The sequence below is a fragment of the Fopius arisanus genome, unplaced genomic scaffold (genome assembly GCF_000806365.1).
Source record: "Fopius arisanus strain USDA-PBARC FA_bdor unplaced genomic scaffold, ASM80636v1 scaffold00094, whole genome shotgun sequence".
Classification (NCBI taxonomy): domain Eukaryota; kingdom Metazoa; phylum Arthropoda; class Insecta; order Hymenoptera; family Braconidae; genus Fopius; species Fopius arisanus.
The window spans coordinates 35383-60782 of record NW_011887833.1 but is presented as its reverse complement, the minus strand read 5'-3'; the positions used below and the strand labels follow the sequence as shown (position 1 = coordinate 60782).

At 36.3% G+C, this 25400-nt stretch overlaps 5 protein-coding genes across 7 annotated transcripts; all 5 read right to left on the bottom strand.

The window, feature by feature from the left end:
• Positions 1–276: 276 nt before the first annotated feature.
• Rh50 (Rhesus blood group-associated glycoprotein Rh50) lies at positions 277–6397 on the bottom strand. 3 transcript variants are annotated; one of them, XM_011311852.1, is made up of 9 exons: positions 6016–6397; positions 5592–5769; positions 4185–4371; positions 3902–4052; positions 3687–3834; positions 2151–2369; positions 1788–1870; positions 733–1042; positions 277–505 (listed from the first exon to the last, which is right to left on the bottom strand). In XM_011311852.1, exons 1-9 carry the CDS (start codon positions 6022–6024, stop codon positions 339–341), a joined length of 1452 nt encoding a protein of 483 aa, XP_011310154.1. In that variant the 5' UTR covers positions 6025–6397; the 3' UTR covers positions 277–338. The 3 variants fall into 3 exon arrangements, with proteins under 3 accessions (XP_011310154.1, XP_011310156.1, XP_011310155.1); XM_011311854.1 differs by lacking the exon at positions 2151–2369; XM_011311853.1 differs by lacking the exons at positions 5592–5769; positions 6016–6397 and adding an exon at positions 5152–5578.
• A 518-nt stretch (positions 6398–6915) lies between these two features.
• LOC105270728 (connectin) lies at positions 6916–18948 on the bottom strand. Its single transcript, XM_011311851.1, has 6 exons — positions 18671–18948; positions 13291–13884; positions 12644–13137; positions 9900–10082; positions 7657–7757; positions 6916–7574 (listed from the first exon to the last, which is right to left on the bottom strand). Exons 2-6 carry the CDS (start codon positions 13857–13859, stop codon positions 7353–7355), a joined length of 1569 nt encoding a protein of 522 aa, XP_011310153.1. The 5' UTR covers positions 13860–13884; positions 18671–18948; the 3' UTR covers positions 6916–7352.
• Positions 18949–19259: 311 nt separating this feature from the next.
• On the bottom strand, positions 19260–21452 carry LOC105270727 (lipase 3). The gene is made up of 6 exons (XM_011311850.1): positions 21124–21452; positions 20609–20786; positions 20146–20501; positions 19912–20070; positions 19569–19796; positions 19260–19506 (listed from the first exon to the last, which is right to left on the bottom strand). The coding sequence occupies exons 1-6, from the start codon at positions 21337–21339 to the stop codon at positions 19339–19341; spliced, it is 1305 nt and encodes a 434-aa protein (XP_011310152.1). The 5' UTR covers positions 21340–21452; the 3' UTR covers positions 19260–19338.
• A 269-nt stretch (positions 21453–21721) lies between these two features.
• On the bottom strand, positions 21722–22862 carry LOC105270726 (chymotrypsin-1). The gene is made up of 4 exons (XM_011311849.1): positions 22770–22862; positions 22374–22696; positions 22041–22298; positions 21722–21950 (listed from the first exon to the last, which is right to left on the bottom strand). The coding sequence occupies exons 1-4, from the start codon at positions 22816–22818 to the stop codon at positions 21804–21806; spliced, it is 777 nt and encodes a 258-aa protein (XP_011310151.1). The 5' UTR covers positions 22819–22862; the 3' UTR covers positions 21722–21803.
• A 1084-nt stretch (positions 22863–23946) lies between these two features.
• Positions 23947–25348, bottom strand: veli (L27 and PDZ_signaling domain-containing protein veli). Its single transcript, XM_011311848.1, has 5 exons — positions 25142–25348; positions 24992–25033; positions 24763–24875; positions 24386–24631; positions 23947–24306 (listed from the first exon to the last, which is right to left on the bottom strand). The coding sequence occupies exons 1-5, from the start codon at positions 25176–25178 to the stop codon at positions 24145–24147; spliced, it is 600 nt and encodes a 199-aa protein (XP_011310150.1). The 5' UTR covers positions 25179–25348; the 3' UTR covers positions 23947–24144.
• Positions 25349–25400: the final 52 nt, after the last annotated feature.

Below are 25400 nucleotides of genomic sequence, written 5' to 3'. Positions count from 1 at the left end.
AATATTTCGACTGAACATTTCCACCCATCGAATCACCAAAAATAATTAAAATCGTAAATGCACATGCCTCATCAGCTTAATTCAGCCATTCGAAATCCGACGAGTGAGAATCGTAAAAAATCGTAAAAAATCAGTGAAAATGATTAATTGACGCGGAAAAATCCTCAGCGTTTGTTTATTGATAATTAATATCACTAATTGATTGCATAGGAACTGAGGCGAATGGTTAATTGCGGAAATCCTTAATAAACTTACGAATATTGAATATTTCTCTTTATTATTACATCCAGCGTAATCCTCTGTTTACAATTTTCCGCTGGTTTGCGGTTCCCCTCTAATTAAATATGACTCATGGATATTTGCTCGACGATTCGGCTGGAATTTCCCTCCGGTATTTTCATCGGCAAATCCTGTTCCACATCGTCCTCCAGTTCAAAATGAAGTGCATCATCGAATTTACTTGCTTCCGGCACAGTGCCACAAATATCCGTCCGCAGAATCATTCCTAAATCATTAACTTCCCTATTTATCTTATAAAAATTGGTGTAATTACAATGCAACATATGCAATAATTCTACAACTATTGCCCGTGAATAACTCAATGCAAATTCGCCGTGAAACATTTTTTTTTTTTTTTTTCGGTATCTACGATTTTTCGTGGTCGAAAAAAAAAATGATTCATGCTAGCTTACCACTTTGCAGAGCAAATTCAAAGTATTTGATAGTAATTACCAGTGATAACTCCAGATACAATTGCATTACCGAGAGTAATGCCGAGTGCTAGTAATTGATAGCCAGCCTGTTGGCCAGCTGTTCTGTCATGACCTGCATGGATGCCAGAGTAAACCCGCAATTCGGCGGATTCATCACCAGTACTTGGTGCTCTGGCTGGAAATACTTGATAGAGTGACTCTTTGTAAGATACCTCTGTCGCCATTCCGGCCATTAGGGCACCAAAAACACCAGCGAGAACTCCTGGCATTCCGTGCAAATTGTGCACTCCACAGGTGTCGTGGATTCTCAATCGATTCTGAATCATCGGCTGTGGAATTAATTCCTATTATTCTGGAAATGGATTCTACTCGTCGAGAAAATTTGATAAATCGAATTCTCATTGCACTTTGTTGGAGGGAAAGGCATGCAATTGCAAATTTCATTCCACTTCACTTTGACTGAGGAATCTTTATATCTTTCTGGATTTTATTCGGGCATTCGGTTGGAATTTAATTGATGTTTCATTGAAGTTTTTTTAGGTAGGCAGGGAGTCTGGGTAATCTGGGGATTAGGGAAATGGATGGGGAAATGGAGGAGGAAATTCGCGAATTCATTGTCTTCATAAGAAATTTTGAGGGATTTTCGCGGAAATTCATAAATACAACGGAATGAGATAATTGAAACATCTGTTATCTCTCGGATGGTGCACGTGTACACAGTTGGGTAATTTAATAAAGGAAAGGTCTCGCGGAGTTATGAGATAACTTTTTTGGTGCTCAAAACAATGGAGTCACGTACGAGCTCTTCTCTTCCGTTTTTGGAAGAGATGAATCCAAAGAGGTCAACTCTGAACAGCACTTTGTGGGTACCATCTCAAATCGAGTGAGCAATCCGATTAAAATTTAGAATTCCGTTCGGAGAAGCAGTTCTAGAGATTTTATAACCGATTGTCAAAGGAAAAAAAGAATTTTTCGCGAATTCTCGCATCAATTATCCCAAAAAACAATTCGATTCCCCTGATTTCTTAGATATTCCCGAGTATATCCAAAGAATATTTAAAGTATATACTTTACCGTAAGATACTTGTATCCGAGAACACTTATGGCCCCAGCAGAGGACCCAATTAAAAGGGCCCCAATAGGTTCGCACATCATATCTAAAAAAATGCAAACTCGAGAATTAGAAATTGATCGCTGATTCGATCTCATTGATCTGATTGTCAATGAGATAGATAATTATGTTGAAAATGATAAAATTAGAGGTGAGGTAAAATGGATTTCCCTTCCCCTGACGATGAAAAAATGAGGAAAAATTTTTCAATTTGATCATCTCCACCCCTAATTAATTTAGTGAATGAAATCGCGGAATGACAGAAAATTCACTGATTTGAATTCAAAAGTTGAAATTATTTTTCTGGAAAAAAATGAATTCCTCACTCGAAGCTGTTCCTATGGCAACTCCACCAGCGAGTGTTGAATTCTGAACGTGGACCATATTAAATTTACTCTCTTCTGATACTAGTGCGGACACAGCAAATGACACGACACAACTCGCGGCAATTGCTAATAAAGTATTGATTATCGCCCGTTGCTGATCATTTCCCTGAAGAGCTGCTGCGTTGAACGACGGCCAGAACAGCCACAGGAATACAGTGCCTGAAACGAGTGCCATTAATGGATGTAATTAGGGCATTGGTACTCGATTGAATCGGTGATTTAATCAGTCGCCCGTGGAATTCCTCCCACAAAATCCCGTGGCTCTTCTCAATTTCAACGGGTCCAGCAATTTCAATTTTTTTCTTTTGTCATCAAAATGGTTTTTTTATTGAAAAGTTGATGAAGAAAAAAATGGTGGAAACAACTCCGCCACCATCTGACGTTGAAAAAACTTTGGCAGAGTAACTCCTCACAACTCCAGGCATGAAGTACACCAACTTGTTAAAAAAAATTCAGAAGAATTGATAATGACAGCTTGAAAAATCCTAATCGATGAGATGCAGACGATATTTCTTTTTTATGCAGATTGTAATTTTAATAATTAAATGGACAATTGGAGATTTCACTTCCAGTGGAGAATCGATGCATAATAAATTGAAGTTGAAATGAGTTTCTTTCGTTCTCTCGGTGAATACATGTTCTCATAAATTTCCATGAATTAATTCAGTTAAAACTTTATTTTCTCAAGTGAAAAACCATTAACAATAAATTGTTCTGTACTCTTCAAAATTAAATGACTTACTATTCCATTTACAGAGTATTAAATAATTAAAATTTAAAAGCACTTTCCATATTAATGAATATATTTCTCAATTGCATAATATTCCCGTTTCATCCATGAACATTTCGCAGAACATTTCTATGAATTTTTGGATTAATTTCGCGTCACGATATGTATATCACATCAAGATAATTTATTTACGTTTATTAATTATGAGTGGAGTGATCTCCACAATTATTTAGAGAAAAAGAAAATTATATTTTTTCGATTCTCCATGAAATTATGAATGACAGACGAGATTGCTTTTGTGCTCCAACGAATTACATATTCTCCTGAGCATTGATAATGGAATAGAAGCTCCAGATATTATAAATAAATTATTCACTCATCGAATTGAGGAGACAGAAGAGACTTTCAAGTAGAAATGTCAATTATCAATTCAATTGGTGGTGATGTACGGCAACTTGAAAATTAATGCTACTGTTCCATTATTCATCATTTATCATTTATTTTAAAGATTAATTGCAGACCGCTCGACATATTTCAGTAAAAACTTCAGAGCTAAATGGATAATTAATAATAATTTCCACTGAGATTCATCTCTTTTTTTTTTATTACGAAATTAAATGAGATTTGAGAAGGAGTGACGCTTGAATTAATTATTTTTTAATTGAATTGAATAATTCAATTCTTTTTGGGGATAATTTTTTTTGGAGAAAATTTTCTTGTGGTGTCTGTTTAAAAAAAAAAATTACCGATCATAGCGAATATATCAGAATGGTAGGAGGAGCCCTCCAGATGATGTTCCTTAGGTCTTCTTTTAATTCCAAATGCAAAACTCACAGCGAGACCGAAATAAGCTCCGAAAACATGAACAAACATACTCCCCCCAGCGTCAGCAGCCTGGAAAGAATAATAAATAATAAAAATTGAAAGGGTTTCCATAAGTTGTGGTAACACTGATGTTAACCATCAAGTACTCCTCCCCGAGGTACTTGTTGAGGGTGAATACGACAAGCTCTATTATTCCCATGAAAATCAATTGCATGTAAGTTGTTTTACCCAACAGAGCACCCATTGAAATAAGTGGTGCAGCCACTGCTACATCTGCATTTAATAAGCTGCAAATAGAATTCATATCTTCAGGTAATTATAAATTTTGCAATTGCATTCGTAAAAAATTTAAATAATCAAATTTCCCGAGTACTTCTGCAAATAAAAACAATAATAATAATGATTATATTATATATTACCTCATCAATGATAAAGGCGCTTTACCACTTTTCGTGATATTTATAACTCCCTCGCAGATAATTGCCACTTGAATTAAAATAGCACCGACAAGAAATGTTAATCCGAGTGCACTCTGGCCGTATCTTTTGGGAAATGTCATGAGGAATCCAAATCCAATCCATATCATCACGTGAACATCCTGATACACTTCAATCGGATAATCATTATTGAATAATTGATGAAAATAGGGTGGAGATTGAATCGCGCGAGTTCTCGCTGGTTCGTTATCATTCTCATTGATATATTAAATAACAGGTGCGAATTATTAAGGTATATGCATAGCTGTCAATCTCCCTGTCAAAATTTAATGATTAATTGGGAATTATGATGGAGTTGAAGTGGATTTATCTGACTATTCTACTGACTTTTCTATTTGTCGAGGGACAATCTGGTCGAAAGTTGCTACAGCGAGAATTATTCTTTTGCTGTTATTTACCATTGAATTATGGTTTAGTATTTTTTTTTTTGTAAAATCAATTGGCAGGATAAATGGAAGGATTTATTAGAATCGAATGTATGAGTGGAATAATAAAAACTTTAATGGGATTTCCTACCAAAGAACAGTAATTTTTTCAGAACTCCTCGAGTTTTTTATTTGCAAAGTTTTTCTCCGTACGACGTAAGTGTACTTGAATAAAAATAAGATCCACTCAAGAATCGATCACTTCAGAAAAGCCGAAAGTTTAGCGATTAAACGGAGTGAAAATTTTTGTCATTCCCAACTTTTAACGAACACTTAAAAATACTTGAATAATAAATACAGCGAGATGCAGAGCCCTGAAGATTAAGATCTCCATTCGAGAATGCAAACAGCCAACAGCACGAATCTCTAATTTCCCTTAGAAAAAAGGGTTGTTAAAATGGAAAGAGAAAAAAAAAGGAGAAGAGTTGGTGAGAGAGAAAAAGGGAAAATTGGTGAAAACTTACGCATGTACGAATCGGCTGCTGTAGCTTTTCCGTTTGAATAAGCAGAAAAACTGTGTTTATAACTAATTGCCTTGGGCTCAGTGCCATATTCAAAAACAGCTAAAAAGGCGCAGACTAAAAATGCCTGGAGAAAACAGAGAGCTGTACCATGAGCACGACCCGTTGTCATCCTAATTAGCAAAGCAATTGCAATGCAATTAAAAAAAAAGAAGAGCGATTCTCCTAAAAAAATTTCTAATATCTCGAGAAAGATTTCCGAAATTCCGTGCAAATTTGTATCGATACGTCAACGGGAGTTTTGCGACTGCGACCTCATCTATTTCTGAGCTGAAATGTCACATTTTCATGATCTTATCGCAATCGAAGAACCGACACCACGAGAATTGTGCAAAGAAATTGAAGAGAAAAAAAAGGGGGGCATCTCCATGTGCTTTACATACTCGGATAAACATAAGATCTCGATGTTTTGCCCTGGACCAATGGACTCTGCTTCGGTGGAGGGGAAATCCCACTGGCATCGGGTCCGTAGCTCAGGAATAATCCCATGAGTACCATGACAATCACTTCAACGGCAATGAGTTGGAAAATCTGACGTTTTTCCACCCACTCGTACCTCGACTGTGTGCAAATTCGTATTAAATTTAATATGAGTTCCGTTATTTAATTTTTCATGGCGACTAGACTCTGCTGGAAATTAATGGACAATAATCCGGAATCCAAAAAAAATCAAAAGCTTTATTATGCTAGTAAATGTTAAATTCGTTCACTTCTCCCGGGAGTTAAACCGGGCGTTGAAAAAAATGCACTTTCTTCATTTATTACCACTTCACTACAGATTTGGACGAAATAAAATAAAATTCCTACCTGAGCCATATCAAAATCCCAATATGTGAACTTTCTCCTCGAATTGCGAGACGTTGCACTGATGCACTTCTCATTCAATCGCGAGTCGTTGAAAAATCGCCCCAGCGGATATACTAAATTTAATGCCTTGACTTCCTATCCAGCTGACCCTCACGTATCATCAGCAATTGTGTCCACATAGATTCAAACGTAACAAGAGTTAACAATAAATATTGTACTTTCTTGTGACGTAAACTTTGGCTCATCAATTAGCGACTGTTATCAACTGTTATCAACTGTCATCCACTGTCAGACGAAATTTCCGTGAGTTGCGGAAGTATCTGGGTCGTATCGATTATCACCCCAACAATTTCGATGTGGAAAAACTTACGTGGACCACTGGCCCGAGGTAACAAGACACGCGATCAATGTTCACTGCTCAAACCGATCAAAACATATGCATTAAATAGTCGAGTTCTCGTCCCCACGCGGTCAAAAGTATTCGACAAATATTCGGAAAGTATTCGGAAAATATTCAAAATATGATCCGTTTGTCTACGAAAATTATGGAATATATTTGCTTGAAGGCTGTCTCTTTTTTTTTATGTGAATTATTATTGCAACTATTTGCGTTACGTGGTATTTGCATTGTCGACCTTCGAATCGGCAGTTGATTTGACGTACTGGATTCGCTGGGGAGAGAGAACTGATTTTGCGATTTAAGTTTCGATATCATCAATAATTTGATAACCGACGATATGAAAAGAAATTCGGGAATTCAATAACCCATTGTTCAATTGCCGTGAATAATTCGCCAGATAATTCCATAGTACCAAATCGATATCAAATTATTTTTTCTCAAATAATGCGATTCATCCATTGACATTTTATTGAATTAAATCTTACAAAACGACCAGGACCTGAAATTTGTCTAGGCTCCAGGCACATGAAATAAATCAGTAATTGCCTGGAATTTCCAAAAATCCCAGAATAATTTCTCTCAGAAGAGAAAATTAAAAAGCAGGCTGCCAAACTTCTTCCTACTAAAACTCATCAGAAACTTTTTGCACCTTAATATTTATTAATTAATTTATTAATAAATTATTTACCAATAAAGTTACAAAAGTCGTTGCACAACTGCAACAGGTTTGAGTATCATAGTCATCTGTGATTATTTTACCTAAAATGAAAAATAAATGCGCGTAGAAAAAGTAAATTTAATACAAAGTGAACTTATTCATTAATTTCTCATCAGACTTAATAGTACAATGACAAATAAGGTTTTGGCAACTTTCGTGGGGGAGGGGGGGATGGGAACAATGGATAAATACTGTTTCTTCCGTTCTCTCGATTAAAATTCACATGACAGCTAGTGCAACGATTGTAATGACAAGTTGAACGCACGACGATAGAGTAATTTGTGTCTTGATCCCTGATGACGTCTGCATCGGTGCGTTTTCCCGGCGACTAGATGACTGCTCAGATCCCACTGCCTCCTGCTGCTCTGGACACGGCAGATCGTCGAATTTCAGGTCCGATATGTGCTTGATGTAGCCCAGCTTTCCATCAATTTTCTGCAACTGATATTTCAGGGCAATGAACATCCATTAATTATCCATTAATCATTTATTTGGACTAAACAGGGATTTATGTGGAACTCACCTTTCCACCTTCGGATTCAGAATTCGGATTATTTTCGTCCTCGGTCTCGTCCTCGTCTTCGTTCTCAGCATTTTCTTTCTTGCTGATTTCGTAGGACTCGCCTTCAATTTAAAAAATTGATATTTAAAAATAAAATACAGACATTTACCGTTGTAATCAAATTTTTCGGTAAATCTTGAAATTTTCACAGCCAATTGGTGGTTTTCGATGTGAATTTTTTCGCATGCCAACCTCGAGGAAAAATTAATGATCAGTACTGAAATTAGAACAGGGATGACTCATCCATTGCTCTCTACGCCCTTAAGAGATTTATTTCGTTACGGAATAGTTGACAAGACGAGAAAAACGACTGAGAGGGTGCGGATGATGGGAGGGGTTCCATTTTATTCGTTTATGCATTTGTAAATTGGTGAGATCACGTCAATTATGAGAAGTGGATCCATAACTAGTGCTTTGAGTCATAGCACGGTGTGGAAATTTAATGTCGAGTTATTTCCGAGGAAATCGATACAGCACTCGTCTTTACAGTTACACGCTGGAAATTTCTCCCAACGGAAAACCCTTGGAATTTTCAATTCCACGATTTTTGGAATCGTGAAAAATTTGTTTCTTCCCCGAGTGGCAATTAAATCCTCGAAATTTTAATACTCTCTGTCAGTTCCAGAATATCTGACAACAGGAGCGACGAGTGGAGGGCAAGAAAAAAAGTTAAGAACTTTCAGGCAGAAATGTTTCACCAAATTGAAACGCGGAATTAAAACGCGGCGGGAGGTAATGAATAGATCACTAATTTTCTGATTGAAATTGACACCAGTATTTTTACAATTTATACATTCTGAAAGTTTATATCCATTCAAATTTCTGGGAAATTCGGGAAAGCTTGGAATAACTATTTGGATCAGGATAATTTCGGAAAACGAGAGGCCAAAGTTTTCGTTCATGCACGTGATTGACAAATGGATCTCAATTTTTAATAAATTGGATATTCTCGTTTTCGAGGAAATTTGTAGGCAATAGACGTTTTACGGCTTCATATCCTGTTGACATTTCGAGGATTCCTTCGCAGTTTCAACTGTATTTCAGTATTCGTTGGCTGACTCGTAGAAATATAAATAAAAATCTACAGAATGGTCTCGATATACCTCCTAAATTCTCTAATTCCATTTGCTTAAGAATTTTAATAAAAATAACATTCATTTGCGAGAATGCTCGTGAAAAAAAAAATTCCAACAGAGAAAATAAAATAGGAAATCAACGAATAAATTTTTATAGCAAATCCAGAATCCAGGAAAAAGGGTGATCTAATCACGAAGGAATGGCCTATTTATGATAAACCAAGAAACCCAAGACGCGATCCGCATCTCTCCATGATAATTTCACGCCTTCAAAGAATGCTGATGGTGTCCACATTCGAGAGTATGTGTCATGTATGGCGATTAAAAAGATAAATGAGAAACACATTATAAGAATCCTCTTCCCTCCCGACAAATTGCACATGTTCTCTCAGAGTTTTTTTTTATTCAACTGGAGGTCTGGAAGACAAATAAAGGATGCTGAGGCCTCAGCTGAGAACATCACATCAGGAAATCCTCTATCTCAACGGATAATCAGTTCCTCAATTCAATGGAGATGTTCCCATGCTAATCTCATCTTCATCGCATTTCAATTGTCAAACATTCACGGATTTGTTAAAAATTCATGGGAATTTATTTCAGTTTTAACGAGTTGCCGGCTGGCGAATCAATATTTACCGTTGATTACTTTCTCAGCAATTTTTAATTACTCTGTGCCTGTGAGTCGATGAAAAACTATTTTTTTTACATTTCTCCGGCTTTCAGGGATTTTATTATTTATTGTTGCTGTTTGTTGTTGAAAAACTGAATTTTTCTCTGCCTCTAAGCATTATTTTTATTTTTAAAGGTTTCCCGCTCTTGAAGGTTTTATTAGAATTATAGACGTAATTAATTGTTCGTTGATTAACTTATCGAAGCGGATTAAGTGTCAGAGAGCTAGATACAGAATGAAGAAGTAGAATGAATTAGAAAATGATGAAAATGGATCTTTCCACATGATCATTTGTCTGCGGGAAGAACTCCCAGTCCTTTCATCCTTTCACTCAGTGAATCATTAGGTTTTCCCCTCGCATCATTAATCTTTTGAAAAGAGGGAGATGTTCGTTGAATGTCTAAAGATTCATCTCTCAAATGAAATGAAAATTAAAATCAATAAAAAATCTCAAATACCTGAATTCTGTTTGACTTCGATACCCGTCTCATTATTCTCAACGTCGTAATCGTCGATATTTTCGTCCTGGCTCTCCAGGAAGCAAGTGAGTGATCCCAGTGAGTCCCTCAGAACTTTGTTAGAAGTTTCATTCCTGACCCCGAATATCCACGCCAGTCTGCAGTCACAGATGAACTTGTTATCTGAAATTTAATCGAGCCAAAATATAATATATAATCAAATCCACAATTTCACAGAAATTATTTTAATGGAATTAATCTGAAAATATTCTCCGGTCCATTCTTTTTACAACAAATGGAGTTTTTTTATTTTGGCGGATGTCCTACGCAGACCCCATAAATTTTCCAAATTTATTTTCCCCGATTGCGCTTTTGTGGGGACTCTCCAAAGCTTCATGTAATTGTATTGTCCCTCAGGTTATTGGCAACGAGGCACACCACCCGCTGGGTAACAAGGGGATGGGTCCTATCTAGCCCGTGTACCTTTTTTGCCTCCCCCCCCCCCCTCCAGGTAAAAGCAGTTGGGAAAAAGAAAGGCCAGGTGTAGCCAAGGGCCAATCTCTCCATCTCACCCAACATTAGATCTTTAAAATATGTGTTAAATCCCTGGAGTAAATTCCCCCTCGAGTTGAAAATCTTTGGGGTAAAAATATAAAAATCTTTTCCCCACCGAAAAATCAGAAAATATTGAGGCACAGGGGGTGAATTTGCCTCGGGCAATTTTTCCCGGGGGTCAGGAGTGATACACGAAAAAGCAGACAGGGTAGACAGGAAGGGGTGTTACCCCCGGCAGGGGAAGCAGACGTACCACGCCTTCCCTGAAATTTCATCCCCTAAATGATTAAAACCTAATATAGGGGCACGCCTACTCGGCGACATGCGAATGGAAGCTTCGACGAAGGTCTAAGTCTGCGAATGAAAAATTTTTCACTGAATTATTTGTGGGGAAAATCATTATTTCCAAACCCATGAGCGAAGTCTTTCTCGATAAAATTGTGTTTTATTCCCCCGTGTCGTCTGATAATTCCAAATCCTCTCTCAAAATATTTCCCCCGAATCATAAATTCAGTGAGATAAAAACGTTGCACATAATTCCTGGAAAGTCAATTTTTTCCGAGGCGAGTCTTTAGCCAATATCTCAGAATCCAAGGAACAAATCCATTTATTCGCATAAAAATTATTTATCATCAGTTATCAACGATAGAAGACGTTGCAATTTGCCAGAGTCTCCCCTGTAATGCGGAAATTGCCAGTATGAGAGATAAAACGTATCATAATATTTGATAAAGGATTCGCCCTGGTTTTTGTGAAGTTAAACTACGGGGGTTGGTATAAAGCAGCATACGTGAGACGCGTGGCGAAGGGGATTACGAGAGCCAAGGATGAGACTAAAAAGACCTAAAGGGGTTTGTGAATTCGATATCCCTCTGGTTCGTGACCCTCCGAATGCAAAATCAACGGGTTATTGTTCTCAATTCGAGGTAGTGCATTACGCATAAACCTGAAGGGTTTTTTTTTCTCCACTGAATCGAGGGAGAGACCGGTTTATTATCGATGATGGAGCTGGAGAACTCAGGAGACACGCCTATATGCTATGTGACGCGGAATAAACGGTGCTTGAGGCCCATGGATGAGGTACATGGTGACTTTACCCTGTAATCAAGTGTAATACTGGTAGTAATGGCTGATTACGTTGTTGGGGTCGTGTATGCTCGATTTTCTGATACTACAGGCTTTTCCAATGGGAAAGGGGTGGCTCTGGGAGGGAGTGATCGGAGTAAACACTCGAGTTTTGTTGAAATTTCGAGCATTTATGAAGTTCCTCAATATTGCGGCTGCATATGAGAGTTTTTTTGTTAAGAGCGCTCTACACCCACGTATAGCCAAAATTAATGTTTTTTCATTTTTCTGACAAGCTTACGATAGGATTAACGTGGAAAAATATCGGCTTTTCCGCACCACCACAATAAATAATTATAAAACGCAAATGTGGGGAGTTTTTACGTCAATTCCAGCGACAATTTGCGGAAAAACGTAAATTTAAATGGAAAATATTTTCTCTCGTTAGCAATTGATTGTGCGGGCGGCAATAATCGCGGAGAGACTGTGATTTGTACTGCATTTCGGGTTATCAAACTGATGGATTCGAAGTGAATTTTGAATGAAATCATTTAAAATGCTCGTTAGATCTTGTGAACAGCGAAGAGTTAAACAGAAATTCGCGGCATTAATGGATCTGGTTCAATCTCTCCTTTAATAATTTCAATGAATAGTTTAATATCGACAGGCGATTGAATCTCGCTTATTCTCGAATAAAAGTTGATTTACAGGAGAAAAGGGCCGGAATAAATCGATTTCAAGAGAACTTCGATATTTCTTTCGGTCGCGCATTCAATGCCTTCGGCTCCTTTTATGTAGTGGACGATTATATCTTGAGAATAGCTGAAATTAATGCACTCGTTGGGAATTTTTATGTTATTTGGGTCATGAAAAAACCATTTGCCGAGTTTTTACTTGACATCCCCTCGATAGTGAATTACTATTCCACAGCAGAAACGAGTCCACAATTACCCACTTATCTTTATCGTAATAAATCTACTTTAAATGTAGATTGTGGATTTTTTAGATCGGTAGGTTTAGAGAAAAATCGATAAATGGAGTGATTTTTCATCGGACTCGTCGCAGGTTGCAATGAAATCGATGAATTTTCGCGTGAATGATGATAAAAAATATATTAGACTCACCATCCAAGTACAAATGACCCGTAGCATTATACAACTCTTGCAAGATTGGCTTGATGTGCTCGAAAGTTATAGTCTTGAGTGCATTGCTCCTGAGATCGAGAAAATTAAGCGATGGTGTGCCAGATAAAATGTCGGTTCCCAGTCTAACAAGTTTATTATCACTCAGACTCAATTTTCGTAGATTTCTCAATCCCTCGAGTGCACCGTTCACGACGAATTCAATCTTATTCTGATCCAACTCAAGCACTTGCAGCTCTGGAACTTCTACAAATGTTTTATCACCGATCATCTCTATGACATTGCCACTGAGGCTGAGGTGTTTGAGACTCTTCAGACCCGCAAATGTGTCACTCGTTATCACGGATATTTTGTTTTCCCTCAACTCGAGGACTTCCAGAGTTGACAAGTGTTTTAGTGCCTTGTCGTGAATCAGTGTCAAGTTATTTTTGTTTATCACGAGTTTCTTAAGGGATGGAAGATTTACAAATACGTCTCTGAAAGTGAAAAATCAATGATTAATTCGCCAAAAAATATATTTGATTAAACTCATATTTCATTTAGCAGTAACAATCACAATCACAACAATCAGATGAATAAATGAAAAAAAATAAAAAGTAAATAAGTTGAAAAAAAAAAATGATAATAACCTGTTGATCTCGTGAATGCGATTTTCATCGAGAAAAATGGCATCGAGTTTCGTCATATTTCCAAAAGCATATTTTTTCAGGTGAACTATTGAACATCTTCTGACGTGTATAGCAGTGAGACTCTGAATATCACTGAACGCCTTCTCAACGAGTTCCCCGATATTAGCATCTTTGAGTTCAATGCGAGTCAAATTTCTGAGTACTCTGAGTGTCTTAGTGGGTACGTAACTCATATCACTGCCAGCTCTCACAACGAGCTCGAGATTCTGTAGTTTTGGTTGTGACATTGCAATGATTTCCCAAATGGGATCGTCGACTTTGAGTACATCAAGTACCACACATTTGCTTTCCGTTGCTCTGTGCAAATCGATTGTATCGCAGTGACAGAATACTGGGGCTTTTTCCAGCTTGAGATCACAGATGTTTGTCTCAGTGGTATTATTCTTTGCTGGACGACCTCTGCTCCCTGGTGATGACACTGTGGCAGCTTGCATTGACGCTTGACTGGACGGCTGCACCAGTAGCCAATACATCAATAGCTCGAGGGCAACAGTCGTTAACTTTTTCATTTTTATGTTTCTTTTCACGTCAATCCTGCAACACAAATAAATCAGAGGTGTTATGACCATCGTTCACACATTTTTTTTTACATTGCTCCAATGATTATACAAATTGAGCATTCATATTTATATTTTATTTGATTTATTATCCTTGTAATTGAAGTTTCAATAAATTAAGAAAAATGAAAAAATTCCACGGATTCGGTGAATCCTTTCAAAAAAGGAAAAAGAAAAAAAGCGCTAAATTTCCTTTCCCTCGGAGTTATTCTCACCCTAAGACCTCCCCCGTATTCTTTTTTAACGCATCTAAAAATACACTGTACGAACAAAAAAAGGGAAACTCGTTTTTTATTCGTCGACGAAGTTTTATAGAAAGGGAGTACTTGCGGAGGAAGAGCAGACACAAAGACGCCTATGACGACGATCAAGGCAATTGCTTTGGAAAGAACTGAAAGACTGTAATACACCGGTATGTAGCCAACAAACTCAGGTTGGTCTTTGAAAAATTATTCATCTGCTTGGAAAAACACTAGGATAAACCGTGGCGGTAGACGTTTATGTTCCACAATACCTTCAATCGAGAGAATCGATGTCTTTGAATAATTAAAAGACTTGTGGTATGCGCTTTCCGCTGGTTCTAGTCGAGAAATATTCTATTAAAATTACCGCACTATTCAGGTACCTAATCCAATAAAAAAAATTGGTCGACGAAATTGGTATAAAAGTGTCATTTGATTTTTTTTATTTACCCGGACATTCCAGTAAATTGTATTATAAATCTGCGAAGAGTACAATTTATTGAAATGAATAAATTATATATAAAAACAATTAATATATAAATAATTCAATTATTTTCATCTTTCTGTTATTCGTTCATAACGCAATTCCAATTGTTTAATTGTAATGATAAATGTATTTTTGAATGTATTAAATTTCACGTGTTACCTTTCAAAAAATATCAATCATCAAATCCCAATGAGGAAAAATGTCTGATATGAAATGCTTTATCAGCATTAAACCGATGAGATTTAATTACCAAGCACAATGAGTAATTAGGAAAAATTCAAATGAATTTCAGAGAAGAATTGCAATTTATTTCATACATGACGTCATCATGAAAGAATTTTTCTCGCCCGTATGAGATCCCCGGGATTTTCGACCCCAAGTCATTCGTCATCCCCGCATTATCCGTATGACTAGAAGTGCATTGGAATAGGAATAATTCATTGGTACTGGGGTTCCCTCATCATTGAGGAGACAAATGTTATATTTCCCCCGTATGAGACACGCTCCCACGATGACACGAGACACTAGATGATGTCTTTCCATTATATTTGAAATTTGAAATTTTCAAAAAAGTATCAGGAGAGGATGAAAATCAAAGAGGTATTCACTGAAATTGAAAAATTCGAAATTGAGTACTACTGTGGAGTAATTCTCCCAGCCGAGATTACATTTACTGAATATTCCGATAGATATTGGGAATGTTTGGATGGATTTAGGGGCTCATGAAATATTCCTGGGGATGAGAAACTCTCGCAGGATTTTTCTATTGCTGAAATCTCATGGAGTCGGCGTTTGAAAAATCAATCCCGTTGATCAATCCTATTAATTCCGTTCCTAATTATGATTTCTAATAACAGTTCATCTAATTGAGAGTTCTGGCAGCATTAATTCAATTGAAAATATTGGATTTTTAAATTTTGAGTAATTCGACTTGCAGTGATTTATTTTGGTGGAAGAAAGCTGACATTTTCCACTGGAGTAATTTGTTACCCTGGGGGAAATTTGGTTCGACGGGTGTTGGAAGCTCTGGGGATTTTTCAGACCTGAAATATTTGAGGGAATTGAATATTCATGGGCTTTTCATACCCTTTAGCAGATGAATATTTGAGTGGATTTTTCGGGTGGAGAATGAGTTCTATTTTTCATGTTCGGTTGAATGTTTAATAAACCGAAAGGAACTTATTATTCATTTTTTTCTCAAGCTGTAATTGGGAAAAACGTGGAAAATTATAAGGGCTTGTTCCTTCCGTTGCTAATTAGTACAGAATTAATTTGGATGTAAACTTTTCGCGAATTGAAATGCCGAGGCGCCGAGGCAGAGTTAATTATTTGTTTAAACTGAACTTCGACTTGTTCCTTATATCATTTACCTGAAGATGTTTATGCGATAATTCCAGAATATTCCGGGAGATTATAAAATAATCTCAACATTTACAATATTATGTCGTCTGCATATTTTCTAGGAGTATTTTATTGTTTATAATTTACAATTATGTTGTGAAAATAAAAAAAAAAAAACGTTCATATGTCGACGTGGCTGTCAGACGAGAGAAATAAATGGTCATCATAAAATTTTCAACACCCAACACTCAAACAAAAACCCACCAATAAACATCGAGAACAATGATCCGTTCACGGGATATCCTCTCAATATTTGCCCCCCACACCCCCCAACCCCCTCCACCCGCCGCCCCTTTCAACCTCATCCTCCCCCTCATGCCTCAGCGACGAAAACGAAAGCCAGAACTTCCTTTCATTCGATACCGAAAGCCATTACTCGTCATCTCAAGAGTGTCTGAAAACACGTGGAAGAAAAAAGAGAGAAAATACGGTAGAAAAAAAATGTGAAAACTGCTGAGACGAAGTCCTTGTTTGGTCAATTAATTAATGGAATGAATTATTAACGAGAGAGAATTAACGTTTGGCTTCATAGAAAAGTTTTTGCTAATTAACAATATATAATAAAAATAAAATATCGTAGTATGTGTATATAAAAATAATGAACTCAATGAATGATTAGAATGTAGAAAAATTAAATGAATATATGATATATATGTGAATAACGAGAGGACTTTTGGGTGGACAAGAGTGACTTTTTGGTTCTTTGTCATTGAATTTGATGCCCAGTTATGGGATCAAAACTGATGGGGTGGTGCGTAGCATTGAAAAAAAAAAGAAATCTCCCATTGTTGTAACAACACAGCTGTTCAAGTGAGCATGTAAGACCCGAGGTACAGGACGAATAAAACATGGGCCTTTTCAGGCTCAAGACTACTCCAATGTACTCAAATACCATTCAGTGACACCCCAAATTGTCTACTCGAATGTTTTTTCCTTTTCATTATACTCCATTGAATTACAATGTATTTCGTATGATTTGATAAATCACTGGGTAATGAGTCGTGTGTGGGCTTCCTGATATTTAAATTGTTGGCAATTATTTGATTCACTGAACTATTCATCGAGACGTTACAATTGCTATTTACTTTTATGTTCATTTCGTTGCGGCAGATGTCCATTTATTTATCACATCAATCATTATTTAATTCATTTAATTCTTTTAAAAGATTTTTTTCATTTTTGAAATTCAATTCAAGATTTTCTATTCAAAATTCTGGAAAATCAATGAATTAAATGAAGATGAGAATTCTGCTAATAATTATAATTATAATTAGAATGTGGTAAATAATAGCAATCATTTAATCAATCAATTATTGTGAGAATGCTAAAGGTGAAAAAAGGTGAAAACTGAATTATTCGTAGGAAGAGTGAACTTTTATTCAATGAAAATTCAAGTTGGCATTGAAATGCCAGTCGAAAGGGGATTATCATCTTTTGGTTCTTTTCGGTACTTAAAAGGGAGTTATTTACGTCCGCGAGGAATTCTGTGAACTGAAAGCCGCCCAAAAACCATGTAAATATTTTTCAGCACGCATTCTTTCTTTGTGCGGTTTTCGAAACTCCAGCATGAAATGTTTTATCCGTCGCTCCCAGGGAAGATTATTATTTCACGGACGGATGAATTTTTTTTCCCATTTTTCAGTTATTCGATAGACCGCATTGTCCATGTGATCGATATTGTAGATATACTTGGGGTTAATGAATTTTTTCTCTGAAAACCTCATTCCATTCTATCGAAAAATTAAAAATGAAATAACAACTTAAAAAATTGATATTTAATTGAAGGTTGACAATCAGATTGAAAAAATTAATGATTCATCTCAGAATACGAGGAATTTTGAGAGAAAATGCTTTCGCTAGTTACTCGTTCCCCAAAAAATCCATCTAGACTTTTCCTCCAAAAATAGCGACCCTCGGAGAATTAATGATTCCTCAAGTAAAGTCAACCATAAATATACAAGAACTCGCATTCCAAATTCGTATTATCCCTTTAGGGTTGGCAGACTCGTCCCATCTCTACCCAATCTTGGAAACAAATTAATGGAACGAACAATGATTTTTTGACGCGTCATGAATTCATTTGATTCCCATTATCAACGAGTTTCTTCTGAGCGAGCAGAGATTTTAAATATATCCTTGAAACTTTGTACATGCATTTTATTCGGGCTCTTCACCCAAATATATTGACACCTCTAAAACTCCCTGGAAATGTACCTAATAATTGAAAGGTCTTGACCAAGGACCAAGTATTTTCCTCGGAAAATGCGATTAGACCCCGAGGTTTCCACAGGTTCAATAGACATTTTACCTGAGTACATCCTAGCAGGTAGTTTTTGAACAACGGATGGGAATTCACAACGGGATACCAGTAAAATCGTGAAAATGCAGGTGAAGATTACTCAGGTAAAACGGTGAAAAGCCCTCAAGGTCTTGATTTTTTTCTCCCGGCGGTCGAGCCCCAGGTAAATTCGAAAATTTGTGGAAATATTGCTGAATCTCGTGGGCCCAACAATTCGCCTTATCAGCCACGCAATTCAGAATTTTTGGAGCACTGCGCATTTTTAACACGAGGGGAGAAGAAAAATCGATGCCTCGAACAATAAGATATTGAATAATTCAGAAATGATACTCACTCGTGATGAATGTTTCAGTGTTTCTTTTTTTCGGATCGACACTTTTTTTTTCGGGGAAAATTTGCTGGCTTGAGTTTTTTTTCCAATTTCACACTTAAAGTCACACTGAATCCATCGGTGCTCGATTACTTTTAGTCGGTGGTAAACAATCGGTTGGGGGAGATTTCGGTTGGTGTTTTGTTGGTTGTTGGCGGGATTCACTGGAGATGATGCGTAGCGCGTGCCTTCCAAACTACAACTTCGAACTACAGCCCGCGCTTCTTTACTTGACCGTGAGCCGTGACAAATAGTCTGAGAACCAGAGGAGCATTTGAAAGGTCTTGTGGACAGTAGGTGGCGGGTTAGAGTTACCAGTCGTTGGTAATTTCATTCTTTTTATCTTATTCTTGAATGATTAATTAATGACGACATAAATAAAATATTAATTCACAATATAATTTATAGAAAGATTGAATTATAAAAAAATTGGGGGTAACAGGACAACTGAATTGTTCCCGCAAAAATATAAGTTGTGCGGTGAGATTAAAAATTCAAATTTTCCCGCGTTAACCAACACTCGAATTAAAATTACAACACCAACAACAACAAGTTTTAAGTGGCAAGTAACGTATTGATTTATTATGTATTGACAATGACTCAAAGCTTATTTAATTAAAAAAAAAAGTCAATTAATGATTACCCCCTTGAATTTGATCATGAATGAGATCAAGTACTTGATAGTATAGTAATTCTGGGGCTTCTCTGGCCCACAGAAAGTCCAGGTGATTAAACATTGTATGATTAACTTGTACAATCTCGACTGTATTTGGTAATTGTTTATAAAACCGTTTTACATCCTGCAAAGATAAATTGATTAGTAGACTGTGGAAAATTATTGTAGAAAAATTGTTTAGTTCACCTGGACTGCAGCCAACCAATCGTTTATTCCGTAGAAAAATGCCACTGGAATAGACATCCTCGATATATTATAATCAGGGGGACTGATTGCATTATATTTCTCCATATTTTTCACTTCTCCAAAGTCATATTGTCTGAATTTTCCAGAATTTACTTCCTGCAGGTAATGAACCACACACTTAGTGGATGCACCTGCGGGATCGTGATTCGTAATGACAGGGAGAAAGCTCTGGAAATAATCAGGGCTTTATTGTGTCTGGAGATTTTTTATTCTCTCTCTCTCTCTCTCTCTCTCTCTAGACATTTTTAATAGTTGTTTGATGAATAGTTCAAATTTCACTAACCAAATTAAATTGCGCCGCGTCAAATCCACCTATTGTAAATATAATATTTTCACACACTTTTTCCTCCTTTGTCGTCAGATTACAGCCATATTTCGATAGAAGATGGATTATCCAATTTCGGGGTAGAAATTTATCAAGACCAAAGTACTGTTCTATGCGCTGTAAACATAGCAATGCAATGTTAAACCTCGCTATTCCATATAAATCTAATAACTTATTCAGTTGTATACGGACTTGAATTTCACGGATGTAAGGTGCAAAAATACGGATGGGGCTTTTTATATGTGTCATGTAGGCCACGGGTGCAAAACTGATAAGCAATCGAATTTTTTCATGCATATCAAGACGTTCTGCTGCCATAACAAAACTCCCAGTTGTTCCCATCGAGTGGCCGATATATATCACCTGTTGATTTTTGTAATTGACCACATAATTTAGCATCGCTGGTAAATCGTGGATTCCCAGTTCATGCCAGGAAAAATTCCAATATTCTTGAGAATTAATGGATAGAGTCGTGTGCCCCAAAGAGTATGTGTTACCTCTGTAATTTCCAAGCCACACATCGTATCCTAGATCCGCTAGTAAATACGCTGTAAAGTAAGAACATTGTGACAGATGAATTATTACAACAATACGAGAAAAAAGATGATCGATTCATCCAAAAAAACATTTTAATAATATTCATGAAATGATTTACGCAAAGCTCGGCCTCTCCCCAAAATTACCCAATCGGCAGAACTGCTCAATAGGCCATGTTGAAGAAATATTGGATAGCCTGTTTTATTTGGAATTCTATGAATCTTCAGAAAATATCCATCTTCAGTTACCACTGTATGCGCCTCCGCAGGATATCCAGCTCGCCGTATCATTTCCGGCTGGAATTATCAAAGTTTCTAAATTATTTGGCAATTATTTCTCTGTCTACAAAACCCCCGGTGAATTGCTAGTTTTTATACCTCTTGAATTTTTTCAACACTCCCTCGTCTTTTTTTTATATCCTATCTATAATCTGTGGTGATCCACAAAAATTAAGTTGTCGAAGATAAAGACAATAAAAAAAAAAATAAAACAAAATCCTATATGATTATTGAAGCCAATTGTTGATTATCAATGACGTCTCAATTGACAATATTGTGTCACCAATGAATTTGGAAGGTTAATGCTATCAATGTCATACTTTTCAATTAATGAAAAATACAATAATGAACTCACCGTCATTAATTCGACATCCGGATTAAATGACTCATCGCCAGCATCCTCTGAAGTGTCAGGTCTGTCGAATTTTGCATTGAACCCCTTATAAGAGTGAATAGACGTTTTCATAATTTTCGCTCCATTGATATTGACAATAAAAAGAGTAATAAATATAAAAAACCAGTGGGAAAAACTCGAGGGGTAAATCGAATAATTCATTTTTGGATAATTCATGTAATTTCATGAAATAAAAAAAGATGGAAATTGAATAATACACAACAGCTGACCGCACTAATGCATGTCATCGACGCTGTGGAACTGTCGAGAATGCCGATAATTCTGGTCACGTAGGATCAAAATTGCAATGTTGCTCTTCATTCTGCTATCCTATGCCTCCGGTCGAAGTCGAACCAGTCGTCATGTCTACTATTCTGATATCCAACAACCTTGACAATCACGTATTTTAGTTCATATATTATATTGAGGATACAAGTAGTTATATGAGTCCATGGCATAATTTCGTCAGAATATGGAAAACATGCTATTCTCATTGATCAACTGACCAATTGTTTATTGAAAATTTATATATATATATATATATATATATAATGTTCGACATATTGAACCACAATAATAAATATATAAATACATAAATAGATAGGTGAATGAAATAATTGAATTTTATCTGGATTGGTTGACTAATTAATAGTACTCATGACTTTTTCAATGAAATTTTTATAATGAAAGACGTTGACATACACCGCTTCAGCTCCAATTTTACAATCCGAAGCTGATGCAATGCCCGCAACAAAGTCACCAACGATTAAAGGACTCCCGCTGTCACCCTAAACGAAAAGAAAAAAAAAATTTCCCTCTTGTTTCAAAATCATTCAATAATTTATATTGGGATGATCCAATTGAATATATATTCATACTCCACAAATTGTTGCTCCTCGATGAACCCCACATAGCACATCTCTCCATGGTTGCGTCACGAATTTGAGGCAGACATCATCATCGATGATCAAATGCAATTTTTGAATTTGATTGGGAACTCTGCTAAAATCATCGTCCCAAAATGAATTTATCTTTCCCAAACCAATGGCAATGCCAGTCGATCTATCGACGTAATCTTTAGTGGGTAATCTCATAGCTCTCAATCGAATACCATCAAGCCTGAGTTTATTTCTCAACTGAGAATTTTTAAAGAAGATGTCGATTAATAAAGTGACACGTGAAAAGTGCGAAATAAAATATTGCAAATTTACTGTAATAACGGCGACATCATTCCTGAGTCCCCGACTAGGTGTATATGCCTCATAATTCGGATGAATTTGAAACGTTCTCACTTCACTGATAATGGCATTAGAATCGTCTCTCCAAGTTAATCCGCTGGCGACGTGGAAACGAGATGGACCAGATTTTGATACACAATGAGCTGCTGTGAGGACATGTTTAGGACTGATTATTGTACCGCCGCAGAAATGCCCGAATATGTCTCTGAGCGACGCGAAATAAGGGAATTCCCCTGGTATTGCACTCTCTCCCCCAACGATTCTTCTTTGACGACTCAAAATATGAGCATTCGTTCCTACACAATTTACAATGTTTTTCTCAGTGTTTTGCATGTAGCACAGGAATGGAAATCAATGGAAAAGGCTCACCCATGAATATTGAAGGCACCAAAAGCACAATGTATAATGCAGAATACATTTTTGAATATATTAAATGATAATAAATAAAAGAATCTCTCCTCATTGCAGACGATCTATAACTGAGGCCCATAATTCATCTCAAAGCATTTTATACGTATCTTTGTGTCATCTTATTTTCCTCCGTAATCTCCCAACTTTAATTACGTCCTAGGAAGTTTGACGAATTTCCGCACTTTGCACGTATGCAAATACGTAGGCATTCCATGTTATAATGAATGATTGTCCATAATGATGTAATGGAGTTTTTCCAGGCAAACACATAGAACTAAAATACACACATAAAATCATTCCGAAAGCAAAAGTGATGATTATGACCAAGAGTTGTTCGATAATATCTCAGTTGTCAGACTATAATAACAGGTGATAACACCGAATGCTTTTAACCCATAGGTTCTCCGAATGGGGGAACTCTCTTTTGCAGGATCAGGTGCAGTATTAATTGGATACATGTTCAATTCAAATGATCCACAATTACTCACTGGAATTCCCGATGAAATCACCCACGGAAAATACAATTTGGAGAGTGGAAAGGGCTCAGCAATAATTATTCAAACCCTATGAGAATCAAAATGATTAATAATTGGTCTTCACTTCAATTACTGTCAAACTCAACCCAAAAATCAATCAATAAATTTTCACCTTTGCAACTGTTGATTTTCTCCTTATAAATTCAACATTTTTCCTAAGCTTAATTTCTTAATCCAATTGCTTACAACCGGAAAGAGGAAAAATTGCTGAGAATCGTGGATTAAAAATATTTCCACTAGGGCAGGAAGTAATCCACCTAGGTACATGTATTAATCGCATAGAGGAAAGATGACAGAATTACAATTAGAGATTGTGACGTTAAATTTCCGAGTTTTTGAATTATGCCAATGTCATCAGATCAGATCCAATTATGTTGAGTTAATCAGTAAAAATGGTCATAATGTTTTAATTGATTAATTGATGTAATTCTAATTGATCTCAGCTTCATCTTATGATTTTTACGGAACAACGCGTTTCTTCATCGCATGCTGCATTAATCTAATCTGGCTATTTTTTAAATTTGATTGAAAGATAATAATAATAATAATAATAATAATAATAATTACATGAACAAATCACCCCATACCCAGACATTGAATAAACTTAAAATTTTGTTCTAACTTTATTATAATTACACCTACATACATTTCCAATAATCTCAGAGCAACAACATTGATGTTATGAGTAACGAATAATATGCTAAATGTGAGAGATTGTGAGGGAGAGAACGAAAGTAGTGATACAATATGTCGTAGTAAATGCGAATAATGAGATGGAGAAGATTCTGATTCTTAATTTACTGGACATGTTGACGTCTGCTACGTGCAGCTCTCTGTTTGTCAAAACGTAGTTCCATTTCTTCTAAGACCCTTGGGGTGTAACGAACGACAAGTTTCACCGAGTTAATGGCCTGTTTTAGAAGTTCCACAGCTTTCTCATGATTTTCCCCTTCAACACACTGAGAATACAAAAATAATTAAAGTAATTAAAAGAGAATCATTTGTTAATTTCTATAAACAAACTACAATGATACTCACAACACCATTGACCGATAGAAGTTGATCACCGCGTTTTAATCCTCCATGTCTATCGGCTACACCTCCAGGAATAATTCTTGATATATAAATTGGTGAGTTTTGCTCCTTTCCACCCATTACGTTGAACCCAAGACCTTCCTCTGTTTTCGGTAGCTCAACCACCCTAGGATGAGCATGACCCTCACTTGCAGCAAATGCAGCTACTGTGGCCTTTGCAGTGGCTGAAGCTCTAACATCTTGTGATCCCTATTGCCAATAAATATGAAAAAAATATAAATATGTCTCGTTATTAAAATTATTCGTTTATAATCATGTAACATCTAACTTGATATTGAATTTACTTGATTTGAATGATTATCTTTAATCACTTTATTCACCTGTGTATCCACTGTATCATAAACATGTTCATAAACTTCTCTCACCGCATTAAGAAAATCACTCTGTAATACTTTCTGTAATGCTGCTAACTTGGTACTAGGTACTTCGCCACCTGAGTGATGAGTGAGGATAAATTAAAATATATTAGGCAAATCAATGGAAAAACATCCTTCCCTTTTTTTTTTTTTTTTTTTTCTAATATACATATCTTCAACTTCTTCTACTTACTCTTCTGAAGTTTTTCGAGCAGTTCTATTGCACGCTGAACATCTAAAAAATGAATTAGTCGCAAAACATTTTTTAAACATTATTATTAAGACAACTGGAGATAGAAAGTGGTAAAATGTGAACGAAAGGGATTTCTAAAATTGACATTACCTCGTTTGAGATTCAAAGGCTCTCCCACTGAAGCCATTTTGATTATTTGTACGAAAACTGAGTTTTTTAGTTAGAAAAATTTGATATTATGAAATTACGGAGCCCTTGAGGGTGTGGTCCAAATATTGACAGGTGGTCTGTGATGTTTTTCACCAAGAAGATCTCAGAGGGCTTGAAAGAAGAACACTTGTCGCCATATTTTTCTACTGACAGTAACACACTATATGTATTAGTGACAGTCTTACCATCGCTTGGTCAC

Bases quoted from the DNA above. Each gene is read 5' to 3' on its own strand.
- Rh50 (XM_011311852.1), bottom strand. The intron at 4,372-5,591 runs GTATGTAAAGCA...ATCCGATTGAAG, and splicing joins GAGATCTTATGTTTATCCGA to TGTATCAGGATGTTCACGTG. The intron at 1,871-2,150 runs GTGAGGAATTCA...GCATTTTTTTAG, and splicing joins TGCCATAGGAACAGCTTCGA to ATATGATGTGCGAACCTATT.
- LOC105270728 (XM_011311851.1), bottom strand. From the start codon at position 13,859: ATGAAAAAGTTAACGACTGTTGCCCTCGAGCTATTGATGTATTGGCTA. The intron at 13,138-13,290 runs GTTATTATCATT...TTTCACTTTCAG, and splicing joins CGCATTCACGAGATCAACAG to AGACGTATTTGTAAATCTTC. The intron at 10,083-12,643 runs GTGAGTCTAATA...ATTAAATTTCAG, and splicing joins GGGTCATTTGTACTTGGATG to ATAACAAGTTCATCTGTGAC.
- LOC105270727 (XM_011311850.1), bottom strand. From the start codon at position 21,339: ATGAATTATCCAAAAATGAATTATTCGATTTACCCCTCGAGTTTTTCC. The intron at 20,502-20,608 runs GTAAATCATTTC...CTTACTTTACAG, and splicing joins GGGGAGAGGCCGAGCTTTGC to CGTATTTACTAGCGGATCTA. The intron at 19,507-19,568 runs GTGAACTAAACA...TTATCTTTGCAG, and splicing joins ATTGGTTGGCTGCAGTCCAG to GATGTAAAACGGTTTTATAA.
- LOC105270726 (XM_011311849.1), bottom strand. From the start codon at position 22,818: ATGTATTCTGCATTATACATTGTGCTTTTGGTGCCTTCAATATTCATG. The intron at 22,299-22,373 runs GTAAATTTGCAA...AAAAATTCTCAG, and splicing joins ATGATGTCGCCGTTATTACA to TTGAGAAATAAACTCAGGCT. The intron at 21,951-22,040 runs GTATGAATATAT...CTTTTCGTTTAG, and splicing joins GAGGAGCAACAATTTGTGGA to GGTGACAGCGGGAGTCCTTT.
- veli (XM_011311848.1), bottom strand. From the start codon at position 25,178: ATGGCTTCAGTGGGAGAGCCTTTGAATCTCAAACGAG. The intron at 25,034-25,141 runs GTAATGTCAATT...TTCATTTTTTAG, and splicing joins GCCTTTGAATCTCAAACGAG to ATGTTCAGCGTGCAATAGAA. The intron at 24,632-24,762 runs GTGAATAAAGTG...TATTGGCAATAG, and splicing joins ATGATACAGTGGATACACAG to GGATCACAAGATGTTAGAGC.